General features: G+C 41.3%; 1 protein-coding gene across 1 annotated transcript in view; it reads left to right on the forward strand.

Moving 5' to 3' along the window:
- Positions 1 to 19,847, forward strand: part of LOC147688844 (contactin-associated protein-like 2) — a 154,039-nt gene that overhangs the window by 44,556 nt on the left and 89,636 nt on the right. Inside the window, exon 2 of the mRNA XM_086941751.1 lies at positions 18,447 to 18,674. Coding sequence (XP_086797877.1) covers positions 18,638 to 18,674 — 37 coding nt within the window. The 5' untranslated portion in view covers positions 18,447 to 18,637. The remainder of the gene's footprint in view (positions 1 to 18,446; positions 18,675 to 19,847) is intronic.

Consider the following 19,847-nt stretch of genomic DNA (forward strand, 5'->3'; position numbering starts at 1 on the left):
TCAAGCTAGTACAACATTAAATTCTTACTTACATAACTTCTACGAGGCTACAAACATTAGATCCAGAATGCCCAAAATCCTAAAGCTGGTAGAGATCAGTTGAAACATTTATTCCTTCATCTCACATAAAGTGCCCAATGAGCAAGATATATTTGACTGGAAAAATTAAGGCACCCACAGATGTTATGAACTACTGAGCAAGCTACCATCAGGGTTAGACTGTTGCAACTCTGTCTTCCTAGGGCTCCATAAGAAACAATTTTCTAGCTTCCGATCATACAACATTCTGCCAACCACTTTGTCATAGGGCTTTGGTAGATGTTCTTTCATGTTTGTTATGTTTTGCTTACTTGTATAGCTAGCTAACTACCAATGAGGGCATCCAGGCACTTTGCATGCAGGTAGGTGGCTGTCTTTCCGGTGAGTTTATTCGAAGAGTTAAGTCTTAAGTTTTTTGGAGAACTTGAGAAGCGATGAGGAGGCTCTGATGTGATGTGGGAGATTGTTCTAATCTTTGGGGAAGTGTGGACCAGTGCTATAGGACAAACTTCCCTGTGACTCTTTTTGCCATACTTGAAGTTCAGGAAACATCTTAAAGACTATCTCTTGTCTTTGTAATCCGTATAGTTTCTTTATACTTGCTGCATTTCACGTTTTGAACCAGGGCACCCTCTTGGTTGGCAGCATGTTTTATAAAATGTACAACATAACCTAGATCTGTGAAAGTTCTACTCTACTAGGAATAACAAGGAGAAACGAGATAAAGTTGGGACCCTTATGTTCTTACTGGCAGAAGGATGTATTGTGATTTTCTAGTGACACACTGAGGGCCCGGCTACCAGTGCTTAACCCCTTGCGTGTGGCAGGAATTCCCCGCCCATGCTGACTCCGCCTTGCGCGGGCGGAGTCTTGACGGAACGGTTCCGTCATCAGCACAGCTCACCCGTAGCTGATGACGGAACCGCTCCGTCATCAGCATGCAAGGGGTTAATATGAGGCACTGATTCGACATCTGGACCTTATTGTGCCACCACTTAAGCAATGACCACCTTGCAAAGCCTTAAACTCCCTTAATGTAGGCCCTAAACAGGCCATGGAACATATTTTAATGCAAAACAGGATAACAAAGATTTCTGTGTAGATTCAATGTGTACCAACATTTTTAAATTTCTATTACATGACAGGTAACGTTCTGTCTAGACTTAATCCATACATACATTTGATTCTTCTTTTTAATGGCAATACTTTGATATTATTTGAATTGCATTTCACCTATCTTCTCCATATTACAGGTCCAACTATGGGACATCTATGCCTCTTTGACTGGGTCATTTTACCACTATCTGGAAATTAACTACTCTGCTAGTCAAGCACATAATTGAACAAATTCTTGTTGTTTGTACCCCTGGTTGCTGCATATTCTAGTGGTCATCTAATTAACTTGGTGTTGGATTTTTCTTGCATTGTGTTTTCTTTTCATTACTCTCTGCGTGCTGCATAATATGTTATCCACTGTCTTTAAGTTCAGCCTTATTGCTAAGTACTGGTCAACTAGTGATTTTTGTGAATTACCCGACAAGGATTGTGGTTGCTGCTTTGCAATTAAATTTCACTCTCAATTAAAAAACACTATTTCTTACAAAATGTTATCATATTTGCTTAAGGGTGAGTGTTACCCTTAAATGCCAAATGAAAATTATATGGGGTATGTTAAACATAATTAGTTTCAAAATGATTTTATTTACAGCTGAAAGCATCTCACTTTCAAATTTTCAGCAATTACCGTTGCCTAAGATTTTATTAAGACTTTCGAGTGAAAGTATTTTTCCATTATAATATATTTATAAAATCCATTAAAAACCTGAGGAAAAACTCTACTACTCTAAGACAAAGACTAAGGCAAAAGGAGAGGAGGAGAGGAGGAGGAAAAGGAGAAGAGAAGAAAGAGGAGGAAAAATGCACTATTCTAGCAGGTTATCAGGACTATTGCGAAATGAGAGTAGGGAGAAAAGGAGATGAGAGAGGGGAAAAAAGGCCTCACTGTGCGTGGATACATTTTAGGCAAAATTCCTTTCAGTGGGGTTACAGGGGTGCCACTGATCCATTAAGTAGACCTATTATAAATGTAAATCCTTATCATATTTAGTATAATATACACCAACAAAATTAGGAGATTATATTTGTGTAACCCGTTACATTGTCTTTAACATGTCTCAATTGTCAATGCACAAGGTGTTATCCCCTCACCCACTGACCTTGGAATAGCCCTCCCTTCATGGAATCTAGTCATACAAGTGTCTCTCAAATCTGGAAATTTTAATATCTACTCTTTCAAAACAGAGTTATAACCCCTGTGTTGTGGACAGAACCAAATCATAAAAATTAAATTTATGTCCAACTTGTCTCAGTAAATTATTTTTGTTAGAAATGTACTTCATCAAATTGTGGCACTTGGTCATTCAACTTGCAAATAATATTTCCTTATGAAGCCATGTTATACATATTTTCCAGCCATATTTTATATGATGGTATAACATTGGGAACTCAACCAAGACAGAATTCCTATTATTTTTCAAGAACAACAAACAACATACAGCACTAACCCTGATGCAGTGTCATGAATATTAACAACTTTGACCGCTGTCACTGAATGCCAATTCACTTGGATTCACCCTGGACTCCAACCTCACCCTCAAGGAACACATTGCCAAGAAAACAAAGACTGCATGGTACCAGCTCTCTCTTCTAAAGAAAGTCAAACCGTTTCTTCCAGCAAATGACTTAAGAACTGCTGTTCAAGCCCTTGGATGCTTCCATCTGGATGGTAGTAATGGCCTTGCTCCATGGCCTACAAGGCTCCAAACTGGAACCCTTTAAGTGCGTGTTACATGCTGCAGCACATCTCATCCAGGGCTGGAAGAAATATGATCAAGAAATATGATTCCTGAAGAACCTCTATTGCCTCTCCTTGTTGGCCATCACCTTCTTCAAAGCTAGCTGCATCTTATACAGAGCCATGCAACCTAGCACCCCTGCTTACCTTGAGGACAAGCTTACCATTGCAGCCCCCATCTCCGGTGAAGCCCCACATCCGCCTATTTGCCCATTCCCGACATTGGCTATTATTTAATTTAGCAGAGTTCATGGAAACACAATTTTCATATTTTCATAAACCTTTCCAGTGCACAGACCAGCCTTCCCAGCCTTGGCTCCTGATGACAGGAGGAGGGGCTGAGGTACGATGCAGCGACAGAGCACTGTTAGAAGATAACACTCAGTAGGAAGATGCATAGAGTGCGCCTGTCTGAGGGGCATAATTAACCTTTGGTGCCTTCACACAGGCACCATCCATTTTATTTAGCAGACATACTGCGCATTCTCGAGGCAGCACGATATATGTTATAATGTGGCTGCCAGGATGCACATTAGTGCATCCCTGAGGCCAATCAGAAGCCCCACGGAGCAGCAGGCTCAGGATCCTCACCTCTGTCCCAGTTTCTTATAGGACTGTGCTGCAAGTCCTATCAAGAGCTGGGAGAGGGACTGAGGTGGGTGTTTCCCTTATTAACACTTCTCCTGCTGCTCTGGCTATCTCATCATTGGTAGTCATGGCTCGCTGGTTCCAGTGTCCAGCACCAGATTTATCCTCTGCTTCTAAGGAATCAAGATAAGTAACAAAAAAATTTAGTTTCTCTGTTCATGTATGTATGTATTTGTGCGTGACTGAAAGTAAATGGCAGTGTGTGAAAGTATATGGAACTGATTAAGTATGTGTGGTTGTGTGTGTGTTTGCTAATGCTTATGAGAGTGAAAGTGAATGAGAATCGAAGTTTAGGTGCATATTAATAAGTGAAAGTGAGTACAAAGGAGAGAATGAGGGAGTGTGGGTGGGTTAGGAGGAGTGAGTGACTGTAGATTCTTAGAGAGATTGGAAGTGAGGGGTGTAGTTGCCAATGGATCAGCAGGTGCAATTGCACCAGTGCCCAGAATCAGTGAGTGTGAAAGGGTGAGTGTGTGTGTAAGTGTGTTTGTAGGTGAGAATGACAACAGATACGAGTATTTTTGAGTGCAAGGGAGTAGGAGTGAGAATGAGTCAGTTAGAGAATGTGAGTTAGAGTGAGCGAGGGGGAGAGAGTAAATGTGGGAATGAGTGAGTATGACTGAGGCAAATTTTGAAACAAACTGTGTAAGCGTCCCACTGTTGTCACTGCCAGGGTAGTAGATATCCATTTCCTAGTATGAAAAGGCATTATTGGGATAACAGATAAGTAATTTAATCCAAACAGTGGGACAATTCAACATAGCTCCATTATTGTGATTGTTTTAATACATAATTCCACTGTATCACATGGAACTGTTACATTTCACTATTTAACATCTGGGGCAATAATATACAAAGTGCCCCGGGGACAAAACAGGCATGTATGTCCGCTGTGCGTGTCCCCAGGGAACTTTGGTGTGACAGGAAGGGTCGCAGACTCTTGTGCAACCCTTTCTGTAATACAGATAGTGCATGCGCACATGTAGCACCAGCAATATCATCAGAGGGTGTTCCTTCATTTGCACGGGGACCTGGCCCCATGCAAATGAGGGAATCCCTTTGCCTCTGCTCCCATGCCCTATTATAGTTATGGGCGCAGAGGCAAAGAAGCAGTCAGGAGGCGCACTGACAGTGTGCCACTTCAAAAGTGACACACTGTCAGTGGGCCCCCTGATGGCAGCCCTCTAGAGTGGGGTAAGGGGGTCCTCTGGACCTCCCCAGACATCCCCCTGCAGGCTTTCATGCGGGTGCAGTCATTGCAGTCTACTTGTTAGCGCCAAGCGCATCTTTTGAAAGGTGCCCTTGGCGCCAACAAGAAGAGTGCGCCATATTCTATAATGTGGCCCTATGTCCTCTAAGTACTGTATGTCTCAATCCCTCCACGTTGGCTATTCAGTTACCTCTGCCCCAGTTTGTATTGATTCTCCATAAGGGAACCGCAAAGTATAAATTCCTTGAGATTTACGCGCCCTTCTCCAGGCCTGTTGTGTAGAGTGTAATTTGGGGGTGTTCTCTTCCCTTGTTTGTGCATGTTTCATGTATGACACTGTCAGATCTTCTGATATATTTAATAAGGGTTTCTCAATGTGTACCTGCAGTGTTTTCTCTGTGTTTACTACATGTAGAATGCAGTTGCTAGTTGGTCGGCAAACCAGTAATATTCCATATTTGGGAGTCTTAGGCCGTCGGCCCCCATGTATGTGTGTAATTTTTGACTTTGTAATCCAAGATTTGTTCCTACACACAGAAAAGTCTCAGGGACCTATTTTACAAATTGCATTTTCTAGTGCATTGTAGTACAAGGATCTTACAGAACTTTTTTACAAACTGCATTTTATAGTACATTACCTACCTACATGCGGACGTCTATGCCTCCGTCTTTCTATATTTTCAGCGCAGAGATCTCTGCTCAGTAATTATGTTTAGTAGTAAAGTTGGGAGGGTCAGAGTGGAGTGGTTTGGAAATTAAAAGTACTTATGCAAAAGAGGAGGATTTAAGGGATAAGTAAGGAGGGGTTTAAGGAGGCTAGAGAGGCATTTTGGAAGGAACAAACCACCACCCACAAAAGTGTTTGCTAGTTACATACTGCCCTTTTAGAATTATGACTGATAAAAAGGACCTAAAAACAGTCGTAAAGCTTGCAGCTGGAGCGACCAACCACTGGAACTGAAGCATCCTCCCATAAAAAATTACTTAGATAGGGACTTAAAATAAAACCATATATGGACTAAAGTTAAAATCCAGTCCACTGGAATTATGCGTCAGGGGTGGGTCCAGCAGCAGGGGTTGAGGAAATTATGCGGCAAGAAATGGCATTTGAGGTAGCCAGAGCCCACGCCCCCTTTTTCCATCACTCCGCAAACACACCTCCTGGTGCACTGCTGCATGGGGGATGAAGTACACTTTAGTCATGAGGTCCTCAGGAGGTAAGGGGACCTCATTGCCCTACCAGCAGTGCACTAAGAGGCGTGTTTGCAGAGTGGCGGTAAAAGGGGCAACGGCCTCCGACCACCTCTCCTCTCAGCAATCCCACTGTGTGGAGCTTACTAGAGATAGCAGGTGGGCTAGTTGGTCCCTAAGGACCCTCACCAGCGAAGGGGACTTCATCCCCCAACCAAGAGCGCACCAGGGAGTGCGTTTGCAGAGTAGAGCAGAGAGCTGGCGGGGGCCTGCGGGGAATTGCCTTGTATTTATTTTTTTAGGAAGTGGGGTTTGTGGCCCCCTTCCCATGATCCTTTAGGGCCCCATGGACCCCATCCCCAGGGCCTGACCTATTTTTCATTTTTTAAATAAAATAAAAAGGGAGAGGGCCAGCTCCGGAGGCCGATTTTGGCCCTGGGGACCCAGGCCCCAGGGCTAGGCTTATCTTTATATTTTATGTTGAAAAGAGAGGGGGCCATGCGACCCCCCCATCCCCAGACTGATTTCGGCCCCAGGGACCCCATCCCCCAGAGCCCAGCCATTTTTTAAAACTTTGTATTACTTTTTTCAAGGGTGGGGGGCCAAGCGACCCCCCTCCCGGGCCATTTATGACCCCAGTGACCCCATCCCTCAGGCCAGGCCATTACTTTAAAAAATGTCTTTTAAGGAAAGGGGGCCGTGCAGCCCCACTTCCCAAGTGCCCCGGGAACCCCATCCCCTGGGGCATGACCATCTCCTTGGGGCCCACGGGGATACCTGAAGCCTCCGCTGTCCCAGACAGCTCTTGCATCCTGCGGGTGTCGGCATTGCTTTTTACCCCGAGGGAGCTGCTAAGATGAGCCAGGGAGCTCCTAAGATGCTACTCACTGGGTGTAAAAAACGAACTGCTCTGCTTTGAGCAAGCAAGAGCATAATGCTCTCGCATGTACAAACCGGAGCGCTTGTTTGCTATGGGATGTTGGGAGCAGTGTTCCCACAATCCAATAGTAAGTTGCAGTTTCCCAGGGGTGGGCCCCCTGGGGCATTGCTGGAGCCGGCCCTGGGGTTGGCTGTCGCCATGGCCATTTATGGCTCCAGGAGGGGGGCTACGCGGCCCCCTTCCATTTTTTTTAACTGTTTTTATTCATAACATTGGCAAGATAATCAGAATGCATATAATCACATGTTACAGTTAGTTTACATAACTCTTGAAATAAATCCTCGTTAATTTCTACATTAAACTGGCTGACAGCAATTAAAACATTAGGTAGCCTACCCAGCACTGTTCCCTAACACATCCCCGAATTCTTCATCTGAACTATCCTCCTCAGAATCCCCCTCCCGTTTTTAAAATAGCCCCGGGAAGGTGGTGGTCCCCGGGGCAGTAGGGGTGTGCATGCCCCCCTGCATTTTTCTATTATTGCCCCTTTTCTTGTTTTTAAGGTTTTTTCTTGTGACTCAGTTTAATCCCTAAATATCCCTAAATATTTAAATCTCAGTGGCATACATTTGAAATGTAAAGCTCATTTTGTACATGTAATCATTGGCAGTGCCTCACATTTGGGCCAATCCAAATTATATTTGAAACATTTGGAGGAGTCGCCAATTACGTGCTTCATCACTGTGAAAGAGTTTGATGGGTTATTGAGCAACACTAGACTAATGTAAGCATAGTGCATTCCTTTGTTTTCACTCGCCACCATATGGATGGCCTGTATTCCATCATCTTTTCATATCAGGCACAGACAATAATGGGGAAAGAGGGCACTCCTGCCTAGTTCTCTTCTGAAGTATAGTAACACAAATCTTTCACAGTTTACTGCTGCTGTTGATTATTAGATAGGAGTTGACTTTGTTACTAAATGAGTCACCTAATTCCATCCTTGCAATTGCATAGAAAAGGTAAGTCCATTCCATGCAATCAAACTTTTTTTCAGAGTCTAAGGATATCACCAGTTTTTAATGGATGTCATTTCTAGTTTGCAACAAAAGATGTGAGAACATTCTCAGATGGTGAACTGTAGAATGTCATAGTACAACTCCAACTTGCGCAAGATGAATTAGTGGTGGAATGGCCTTTTTAAGTCAGTTGGCTAGTGTTTTAGCTAAGATCTTTCATTCAGAATTGATGAGAGCAATAGGCCAAAAATGGGCATGTTTTTAGGGATCTTCTCTACCTGACTTATGTATCAGAGATGTCTAAACCCTATTGTAAACAAGTTGGACAGTAATGAGACCATGATGGTTTTGTTGATTTTACAAAGGTTTATGGTCAGGCCATTCACTCCCAGCACTTTATATATAGGTATTTCTCAATAGTTACTGCTCTTGCTTCTTTTGAAGTTTCTATCCTTAAGGTCTCTTCTTTATCGTCTGTAAAACATGGCAGCTTAACTGATTGCGTAAAGAGGTCCTCCAACCTGCCATACTAAGAGGCATCTGATGTATTTACAGCCTGATTCATGAAAACCAAATTCTGCGATTTTCAAATTGCGATTAACAGCGAATCACAATTTTGAAATCGCAGATCGGTATTCATGAAATTTACCGAGAAAAAAATGTGATTCGCACGCGGCCGCAAAAAGCGATTGCGAGTTACGGGAATCGCAGAATAATCGCAATTTTCGGCAACATCCGTGTAGGAATTGCGATATCGCAAATAGCGATATCGCTAATTGCGAGATCGCAAAATGCGAGATCGCAAAATCGTGAGATCGGGAAAACGTGAAGTCTCATTTCGATCACAGTGATGACATCACAACCAGGAAGCAGCCAGTTCCCACCCCCATTCTCAACAGTGAGGCAGACCTCGAGGCAGCAACCAACTCCGCTCCTACCAGGACTCCTGGAAACTTGATATTCCACACCCTATCTCACTGCAGCAATGGCAGAGGAGGCTGTGCCAGGGCCCAGCAACACCGGGCGCAAGAGGAAACTGAAGTTCTCCGAACAGGAGTTGGAGCACCTCATCGAAGGTGTGGTGGAGAACCACTCTAAACTGTTTGGCAGAGAATCAAGGAGGGTTTTTTTACTATGGGTTTGATGGTTACCACCTGCTTTGGGTTGTCTTTAAATTGCGCCTCGCAAACTGTGATTTTTTTTTTTTTCGCTAATTGCGATTTTTCATGAATCCCGATAGCGAGGATATTGCGATTTCGCTATTTTTTTCGCAGAATCCGTGATTTCTTGCTATTTCCGATTCGCAAATGGTCTACTGCCGGGATTCTGCGAATCTTTTTGCGATTTCGCAATTCTGTGTTAGCGATTTCGCTATTTTCGTGGTGAATACCGATTAGGGAAATTGCACCCGCGATAGCATTTTCGCAGCTATTGTGAGCGCAATTTTGCTTCATGAATCAGGCTGATAGTGTCTAATAAAAAGAGGGCAAATTACTCTATAAATCCAAGAGAATCAGTTAACATTTTGTCAGTGCCATTTCGTAATGTGGGGACAGTGCTGGATGACAATCTCTTTGATTTGTGTCTGCAATAGTCTCCCAGCCTTTTCACCCCTTTCGTAGCATCTTCGTTTGACCCGAACAGGGCTATTTCTCTTTGATTCATGCATATCGTATTGAGATCATATTTAGCTTTGCTCTGTGTTTTTAGTGTTGTTTAGGTGGAGAGGTGTTATATTTTATTTTAAGTTGTTGCACTAGTGTCTCCAGTCTAACTTTCTTGCTGTTAGCCTGGCATTTTGTTATTATATGCATCTCTCATTAAGTCCCCACTAAGGCAAACATTACCAGCTGTTCATAAAATATGTTGTTGTAGCTCTTCCCTCATTATTTTCCATACATCTGTAAGAGACTCAGCTTTTCTTCTCTTACAGACATTTGTACTTTGCTACATGAATACTTCATTGACCCATTGGTGGTGGTGCAAAATTAAGATCTAACCTATATACTCAATGTATTTTGTAAGGAATAGGTCTGTTTGACGGGTGTCAAAATCCCATACTTGAAGTAATGTTTCAAGATTTTGATGAAGTTGTTGTCTTTTAAAGGGACAAGAAGGATCATGGAATATTTTCAATCGCACCATACCTTTAGTGGGCAGGATAACATTGCACATTGCTGAGGCAAAAAGCCTCTGCTCTCGGAGATATGCAACAGTGGTTTTGTATTGCTATTGAAATTTGGAAACATTGTACAATCTTGCTCAGTGGTTAAGTGTCGGGGTTCTCGTCAGGAGGCAGCTTGGACCAGCTGATTTCTCCTGTTAGGGCTGCCTATAACAAAGCTAACTATTAACCACGAAAGTAGAAAGAGGATGTGGCTCAATGGCCAGAGCTGCCAACTTTAGAGCTGGTCAACCAGGTGCGAGTCTCAGCGTCGGCTTAACATCCTGTGATTGTGGGTAAATCACTTAATCTCCCCGTAAATGAATGTGTCCTTAACTGGTGCTCATGAAAAGCGCCAGTGTTGATGATTAAGTGCCGGTGCTAAGCACCGAAAAAAAACACTGCCTCTAATTAAACACTGCTCTTGCTTCCCTGAAATCAGGAACACCAGGAGACGCTGGGAAATAGTAGTAGAGTCCAATGTAATTCAGCAGATGAAAGTCAATGGAGGGTATATCTTCAGAGGCACACGAAGAAAGAAAAAATAGAAACACAAGGGAAAAAAGGTAGAACAAACAAAAGAAGCAGAGTAAAGCCGTAAATGGTGATTGAACTAAGCAAGCGGGAACCATAAACACTAATCAGTGGCATGGCAACTTGCTACTTCCAACTGGCTGCGTAAATTACCTTATGTCGGTGTGATCCTACTGCAGTCTGATTGGCTGACCATCTCAGTCTAATCTGGTAACCCGGCTCCTGTCCCTCAGCTGTGGTCTCCACCATCTCCATGCTTGTAGTGTTCTCATTCTGCCTTGCTCCCAGATTTTTTCCTCTCGTCCCTCAGTCATGAAGCTGTCTCCATTCTGTATTTTATTAACTGTTCTGAAGGCTGTGTCCACACTTGAGGTCAAGTATAGCAAAATTACCATTTGCACGTATTACTCATTTAAAAAGGATTAACTAATGAATTGAGAGGGACTTCATTCTAGGAGGTTTTAGTAGAATGTCATTTTGGTGTTAGATAGCCAAATATTCTTGAGAAAAGTAATCGACTGGAGAAGAGGAACACCTCCAAAAAATATCATTGTTGAGCCACAGGGATGAGATTAGGAGAAGGAAAGACTTTATAATATCTTTCAAGTAAACTATTTCAGATGATGTGGATTAACATTTCTTTGCACCATAACACATAGCTAAAGTATCACATTTTCGAGCCATGTCTATTGTGGCAGCTAGTCTAATTCGTTGGCGCTGTTTGACATAATTACGAAAAGATAGTTGAAACAGATGTTTTTCGTTTGTGTGGCAGTCAATAGTGAGTGCAGTACCGTTTTGTCCTCATGTTACCTAAATCAATTGGAAATTAATTAAGAGGACTGAAATGATCCCCGAGAATGAGAAATGTAAATTAAGAAGACAACTTGGAAAAAAAGATAATGGCAGTCCTGCCGGCTGATGTAAAAGCCATGCCAACTGATTAATCATTAATGGATTTCCTTCTTCCAATGCACATGCTAATTACTTTGTAGTGGAACGTGTGCCGACATTTACAAACCGCTTTCTAGAAATAAACCTTTTGCTTTCTGAAGACTGTGATTTTGCAAAGCTTATAAATATCGACATCCACTGGTAACCATAATCGATGCTTCCACTATAGTGGCAAATAAATATTAGATCATCTAAAAATCCCAGACATAGTTTATTTGATTATCTTCATAATTTTCTAAAATGTATTTATAATTGATTTGAGTAAGATATTTGGTAATGGTTGAGTGGGAGTGGAAGCCCCACTCAAGAAACGACCAAAATCCTTATCAGGGTGAACCACAAAGTCACTAAATTAACCTTTGCTTAACCATCTGTTGGCTTGGCACAAGTACATTCAGGCTTAACCTAGAGGCAATGCGTTAAGTATTTATGCAGCACTCAAAAGTAATAAAGTGCAATGCAACTCAAGAAAAATCCCAAACCAATTTACAAAAATAAAGTAAGTTTTAATACATAAAATGATACCAAAACATAAAAACTCCAATTAGTAGAAATGGAGATATACACATTTAAATGTTTTAGTGAAAAAGGCACCTAACAGCACAAAGTGCCAGTTGCAATCACCTGGTCGGGGTAGACTGGGAGAAAGTCACAAGTTCAGGCTGACTGTGTTGGATCACGTGCCATGTACAGGGACCAGGTTAGTTCAGCTTACAAATTATGTTCTTAAGTACAGCGCAAAGAGTTCCATTCGCATTGGAGGAGGCCACAAGTGGTAGGAGGCTTTTGGCGTGAAGAGCAGATTGAGCATCACACATGGTCGTTGCTCTAGTTCAAAGATATAGTTGTCTCTATAGCTCTGCGTTGGTTGTAATGGGCTGTTGTTGCTGTAGCACGAAGTGCAGGTCTCTCATTGCTTGTCATCACAAATGGTCATTGTCGGCACCAAGTGAAGGTATTGTCAGAGCTTTATGTTGGTGGTCATCGTGGGGGGCAGAGTCTTGCACAGACATGCCTTTCGCAGTCATGAGGAGCCCAACCATCAGGATTTTCACTTTTACTTCATTAGTAGTACTCTCAGATGTCTGTCAAGGGTCCAGGACCTGTGGAGTCTCCTCTTGAGGAACCGGGACTCACTCCAACAGAGTTCAGCAGGGCTCAGGCAGGTCCAGTTGCAGATCCAGTTGCAGCAGGTCAGCTGGGCATTTGTGGAGAGGCCTTTGAAGTTTATTGTGTCCCTGTAGCTCACACAGGAAGTCAGTCAACTTACCCTTGGAGTCACTAAGGTTAGCCTGGGATGAGAGCAAACATGTCCAGTCTTCCTTGTCAGACAGCAAGGCAGTTTAAGCAGCAGGGCTGTCCTCCAGCAGCAGGGCAGTCCCTCTTCTGGAACACCCACAAGTCTAGGAGTGTTCTCAAGAGTGGCTCTTTAGGTCCAATATGTGTACCTGGTGCCAGCCCTTGTATGGGTGGACAACCTGTTCCACCCCCACATCTGGTTCTGGAAAGTTCTTCCCCTGATAATGACACAATTGTTACGATTGTCTGAAAGTGACTAAAGGTAGGGCAGACCTGGTGTCATGTTCTTTTGTGTGAGAAGGAGGCAAAGCCCTTTGAAGTGTACTTGGGACTGGGTCCAGCCCCTCTTCAGTCATCCTGCATGGATGGCCCATCCTGACCACATCTAAGCCTCTTTTGTGTAACTGTCTGGGAGCAATACACAAACCCCAATAGCAGAGAAATTTACAGATATAGGCAGAAGGCATAAATGGTTCAGGCAAGAGAATTACTAGTTTCTAAAAGTGGCCATTTCAGAATTTTGACTTTCAATCTAACTTTACTATGAAAAAGGTTTTTTAATTACAATGTGTTTGAGTGTGAACAACATATCTCTATCTGCTCTCCTCCCAAAGTTAGCACTTATTAAATGTGAAAATGTACCCTAGTGTTACTCAAAGGGAGGGATAGGCTTTAGAAGAGTGAAAAATGACTTTCAGAGTTTTTCAATGTCAGACATGGAAAACTTAAATACACCTACATGCCGTACCTTTTAAATACTGTGCACCCTGGCCACTGAGTGGTTAGGGCCTACCTCAAGGGTGACTTATATGTCTTATAAAGAAAGGTTTAGGCATGGCAAAAGTTTATTTTGCCAAGGCAAAATGCCAGTTTACAACTGCACTACAAGGTGCTGTGGCATGTTTTTAAGTGCTACTTTAGAGGGTGACACAATGAGTGCAGCAGGCCCAGTAGTAGTAGCATTTAATGTACAGGCCAGGGTAGATGATGTACCATTTACTAGGAACTTACAAGTACATTAAATGTGGTGGTTCAGTGTGGCCAATTTTATGATGTTTGAAGGCGATAGCACAATCAATTCAGCACTGGTTAGCAGTGGTAAAGTGCACAGATTCCTGAAGTCAACAATTGCCAGTAATAGGCTACCTAGAATGTTGCCTTGATTGATGTTGGCACATGGGGTTTTAAGACGAGTTGTTGCACCATTCACTGGCTGACCCTTTTAATTAGATTGTTGTGATATTTTTTGTTTCTTTTTGTACACATACATTTTAAAATTCATCCACAAGGATAGTTATATTTGATGTGATTGTTGAAAAGATGTATTGTTTTCTTCATTTGAATGTAGTGAGAATTGTTTAGGAGTGTTGAAAATACTTTCATCTTGGCTTCATATGAAATGTTTTCCTCTCAAATCAAGTTTTAGTTATAATCGGATCTTATACCCCACATCAGGGATAATGTATAAACACCTCTACACTGGCCAAAGATATCGGGTGTGAGAGCTCGAACATGCAGTCTTGATTGACTGTGGATTAAAGACACAAAGCCTGATTCACAAAGGTAGACTTGCACCTTGTGTAAGTTTATGATTGTTTGCTATTCACAAAGGTATTTAACGAGTGTTTTTTTTATGACTGTGGAGTCTTCGCACATAAAAAGATAACAGTCCTATTTTTTTATCCACAGAAACTCTGCAGTCAAAAACATAGTACTCATAAAATACCTTTGTGAATAGCAAACAATCGTAAACTTACACAAAGGTGTAAGTCCACCTTTGTGAATCACGTCTTGTGTCTTTCATCAGCAGTCAATCAAGACTGCATGTTCGAGCTCTTACACCCAATATCTTTGGCCAGTGTAGAGTTTGTCTTTGTGAATCAGGTACACAGTCCATTCTCTATAGTGCAGTAGTGATGTAGTGTGGTCTTATTTCAGAAAGATAATCAATTCCCCCATTTTCAGAAGACAATACTATATTTAGTTATGTTAGATTAGTTAATTCTCCAATTTCTGGAGGAAATGCTAAATCTTTAGTCTTTAAAATGGTGTTATAGTGGACAGTCTGAATAGGTTAAGATTTCAGAAAAGGATAGGAGTTTGCAGACTGGGATCAGGGACCAAATCTTTGTTATCATACTTTATTGCATTTGTTTTCCATTTATCTACCAATTTTCTGAGGAATTAAGTTTTTGTCATTTTGTACACATAAATGCTACTCTCACACTACTGAACTGGAGACTAGGGGATAATGACCCCTTAGCTTAATGTAAAAGTTCAAGGTGTTGTTGATATATAATGTGATTCTCACATATTTTTTCTGAGAAATGTTCTTGTTCATGTCTCTTCAAAGACTTCAATAACAACATGTTAAAAACGAACACATGAGCTGGTCCTCTAATTCTTTACTCGCTTTGGGTGCTAGTTTGTGAATACATTGTTTGTAGATAGTATGGCAACTGTATCCAAGACCTGACTCAATCAGTATCTTTATGCGATGCAAAAGTACTACCACTCAGAAAAATGTATCTGTGCTTGACTGGAAAAAGGAGAATTCTGCATTCTCTGAACTTAACTGCTATTGCAACACAGTTTTGGATGAATCTTATGTGGCCACTACTGATCACACCAGTATTTATTTGATTGTCTCTGATGAAAGAAATCTTGGGCACACAGCCATCATAGCACGTTGTTATTTTAGATAGAGGTATGTATGATTCCCGCCTTACCCTGTGCAAAAGCCTGATGAATTACACAGGGTCTGTGCTCTTCTGTGTACCAATTAATCATGTGACCTGCAAATATTATCTAGAAAATATCCATAGTCTTTAAACCCTATTGGAGGAATGGATATAGCAATCTTGAGTTTCTATGACATGAGCAACAACATCGTCTGGAAGAAAAAGGGCCAGATGTACAACTCTTCCAATTTACAGACACTGTTTGCTGTTCCTAATGGAGCTGCAAATTGCCTGCCTCATTAATGTTCATGAGTCAGGTGCAATTTGCAAAGTAATTGGGAATGGCTAGCACTCCCAGGGATGGTGGCCTGCTGGGGTCAGCAGAACACCATGTCTGTGACTCCTTTTTAAATAAAGCAGTTTTTTTTTTACATGAAGCCAGTTCCCCCTTAAAGGAAAACGATATGCATATAGAAAAGAAAAATGAAACGTTACTGTTTAAGAGTAGGCAGTGGTTCGTGGGATGACTGCCTGCTCTTAAGAAATATTTTCAGTGCAGGTCACAACGATGAAGGGTACCCATTCCTGTTTGCGAGTGGCTTACCACCCATTTCAAATGGGTGGCAAACTGCAAGTGTTTTGCGGCCGCAACATAATCTTACATTGAAGTGCGAGTCGCTATAAGAAAGAGATGCCCTTGGCACGCCCCTGCCTAATAGCGAGTTGCAAACCCTATTTTGTGAGTCAGTAATAGGTTACCGACTCACAAAATAGGGTTTGTAAATAGGGCAGACCTATTTTGCGGTCGTAAACGGGCCGATTTCCCTTTTGCGAATGCAAAAAATGGTCGTACATCTAGCCCATAGTGTCCTAATAGTGATTACAAGACATTATCCCACTGGGTGTAGAGCTAGTATTAACTACAATGGGATGGTTTTCTTGTGAATGATATTTAGGACACAATATTTCTTTCTGACAGTATATTGGTTACGATATTATGGAACCATAACTACCTTTGCAATAGCAATAGTTAGTGCAAGAGTAAGCAACCATAATGTACTGTATCTGAGGCTCCCAAAGAATTTGCCAAATAAATACAAAACTACAAAGCTCTTTGGCTAAGACAGGTTCCCAGCAGGGTTTTTAAAGTAACACACAACAGTGTAATTTGAAATGTATTACCCAGTGACATGGCCTTCGGTTCCCTCCCTCCCTCTTCACACCTTTTGAAAACCCTGGAATTCGGATATATGAATAACATACACTTATGAAAAGCTGCAAGGCTAAAAGTGATAATAACATTTGATATTTTAAATTAGAAAAGCACACTATGCCTAGGGAATTATTACATGCAGGGTACGTGTCGGTTGACCCTCTCGCGGGCAACGAATTCTGCTTTAAAAAGTATCAGTGTGTTGTTTTCTAATTGTTCAGCCGCCTTATAAAGAACTATGAGGTTTTTCTTTTCTAATGGAGTTATTTATGTTAACTTCTGCTTTCACCAGTTAAGTCAGCTGTTGTTGTTAAACTCTCCTTGTTTCAGGCAACTTAAAATTCAGTGTTTTATTTGTTTGGTTTGGAATGAGCAGGGCCGACACTCTGATCTTGTTTTCTCCCCTTGAATAGCAATGAGTTAGTTGGCGTTAGTAGATTCTTACAAGTTAGTACTACAATAAAAAATAGATACAGCGGTGATGAAGAGTACCAGGAAGAAGGAGTCTATAATCGGAGACTACTACATTGCTGCCTTAGCCTCTTTGTAAAGGAATATTACGTCTGTCTTCAGTTTCAGATTTCGCCAAAATGCAGTCAGTTGCCCCAGGATACTTGTTAAGAAGACGTGCTGACCTATTCCATTAATTATGTATTGCAGAGAAAAGAGAAGAATTAATTAAACATAAGCTGTCCATTTGTTACTTAAATTGGTCGATAAATTAACATACAGTAACCCCCATCTTTAATGTCATAGAATAGAAAGTGTTAGGAACAAATAACGAACATCTTATTTTGACAGAGGTACACATTTACCCTATGCTCTTTTCCAACATTTTCGGCATAGTTTTCACTATTAGTAGTTATTGATGAATGACTAATTTTCGGTGCTATTTGCGATATACACGTTGTGTCAGACCCAGATCTCCAGTATTTAAAGTACTAACAGCTAAAATGCATCAAGCAAAATACCGTTCGCAAAGGAGCAGATTATCAGAATCTGCCCCTCTGCGACCGGTATTTATGCATTTGGGATGCATCATCCCAAATGCATAAATCGCTACTTGCGATTGCATTTAAGGAATATCAAATTGAGATTCCTTAAAGGCAATGCATGAATGTAAAATAGCTAGCGATTTCGATGATAGGGATCGCTATTTACCATGAAATCAAACTTCATGGTAAATAGCGAAAATTGTGAAAAATGCACTAAAGTGCATCTTTCAAAGTTGTATGTTACACACACACACATGTCCTTGGGACATGTGTGTGCACAATACCAGTGTCCAGGTCAACTTAAGGGGTGCAACAGGGTGTCCTTTGGACACCCGTCACCCTTGAGATTTGATTCTCAAATTGCGATTAGCTAATTGCTAATCCCAAATTGAGAATTCCTCCCCATTCATTCCTATGGGCCTCTTGGCCCATAGGAATCAATGAGATGTCATTCCTTATTTGCGAATCGCACTCTGCGAGTCGCAGATAAGGAATAATTTGGAATTGATAATATTTTAGCAAATCCTACATGCATATGAGTTTGCGAGTCCCTAAATGCGAATCCTTAAACTTCGCAATTAAGGACTCTCAAAATCGAACGTTGATGCATCTAGCAGTATATTATTTACAATGTTGAGAATTGCGACAAAATTGCAAGTAACTCTCTTTCTAAAATGTGACAAAGATGTTAATTTTTTTTTTAAAGGAATTGTCCTATGATCAGCTTAACTCATTTTCCTACAATACTCTTATTTTCTTTCATAGAAACTGGAAAAATCGACGAGGAGATACACAAATACAATACACCTGGATTTACTGGCTGCCTGTCAAGAGTCCAGTTTAACGGTATCTCACCTCTCAAAACAGCATTAAGGTCAAAAAATTCTTCTCACGCCTTCATCCAAGGTGACCTTGTGGAATCTAACTGTGGTGCTTCTCCGTTGACCATTCCACCAATGTCTGCTGCAACTGACCCCTGGCACTTGGACTCTGGTAAACGCATCATAAACATATTAAGATACTGGTTGTAGATGAGTCAGTGATTATAACTGCCACATATGACTTGAATCGTGTAAATGGGAGTTCCACATTACTAGTTATGTAACTGAAAACTATTATTCAAACACAATCTATTTCTTTTAGTTTAACTATGTTGATTGGTAGTTATTCTGTGTGTAGATTCAAAATGAACAGTGTCTGTCTCACACAAATTGAAAATCTGGATACATTCAGTAGACACTACCTGGTAAAATACCTCGTTGTCCTTTGGAGGTTGATAAATTAAATGCATTAAAATAGATATTAGTAGAATCTGCTACATACAATACTTGCAAAAAGAAAACTGCTGGAATGAATGCTTAAAGTATGAAATCATAGTTATTCAGATGTATTCAAATCTCATGAAAGAGACATATATGTATTTCTAATTCATTTCCAGTAAAGGGTGCATTTATGGGGATTGTAGCATGATTGACGTGCAGCGTGCACGTTAAACTGCGCCATACTCACTGGGTTGATGGGAAATGTAGTAAAAAGTGTTCCCTGTGCAGAACATAGGATAAAATTAAAAAGGTCAAGTCATGTGAAGTGATTATGTAGTAGCGAGCCCCAACATACATCTTTAAATAAACAGGAATAGATGACACTGTATATAACTTTATTAATGTTCAGGCTCGCTACTACATAATCACTTCACATGACTTGACCTCTTTAATTCTATCCTAAGTTTCGCACAGGGAACACTTTTTACTTTATTTCTTGAACTCAAGTATGATATACCTTTTTTTTTGTTGGAAATTTATATAGCGCAAACTAGACCCACGAAATCGGGTATCGGAGCGCTTTACATGACCACCAGTTTCGATATAGAAGAACAGATAAAAAATGTTTGCTAGGCACGGGGAGATTAAGTGATTTGCCCAGAATCACAGGATGTTGAGCATCATTGCCGAGACTCGATCCCGGTTCCCTAGCTTCGAGGTCGACCGCTCTAGCCGTAAGGCTACATCCTCTCCTCTACCTTTGATGACTAATACTCCTCTGCCTATTTCATCAATCTTTGCCTGCAGTGTATGACTAAAAGGAGCCTCACCTTCGCTCCTGAGATATATGCTATCCATCAAATGTGGGTAAGCATCATTACATGATCTAGAATCACAGGTTTAC

This window comes from Lissotriton vulgaris, chromosome 10, assembly GCF_964263255.1.
Source record: "Lissotriton vulgaris chromosome 10, aLisVul1.2, whole genome shotgun sequence".
Classification (NCBI taxonomy): Eukaryota; Metazoa; Chordata; class Amphibia; order Caudata; family Salamandridae; genus Lissotriton; species Lissotriton vulgaris.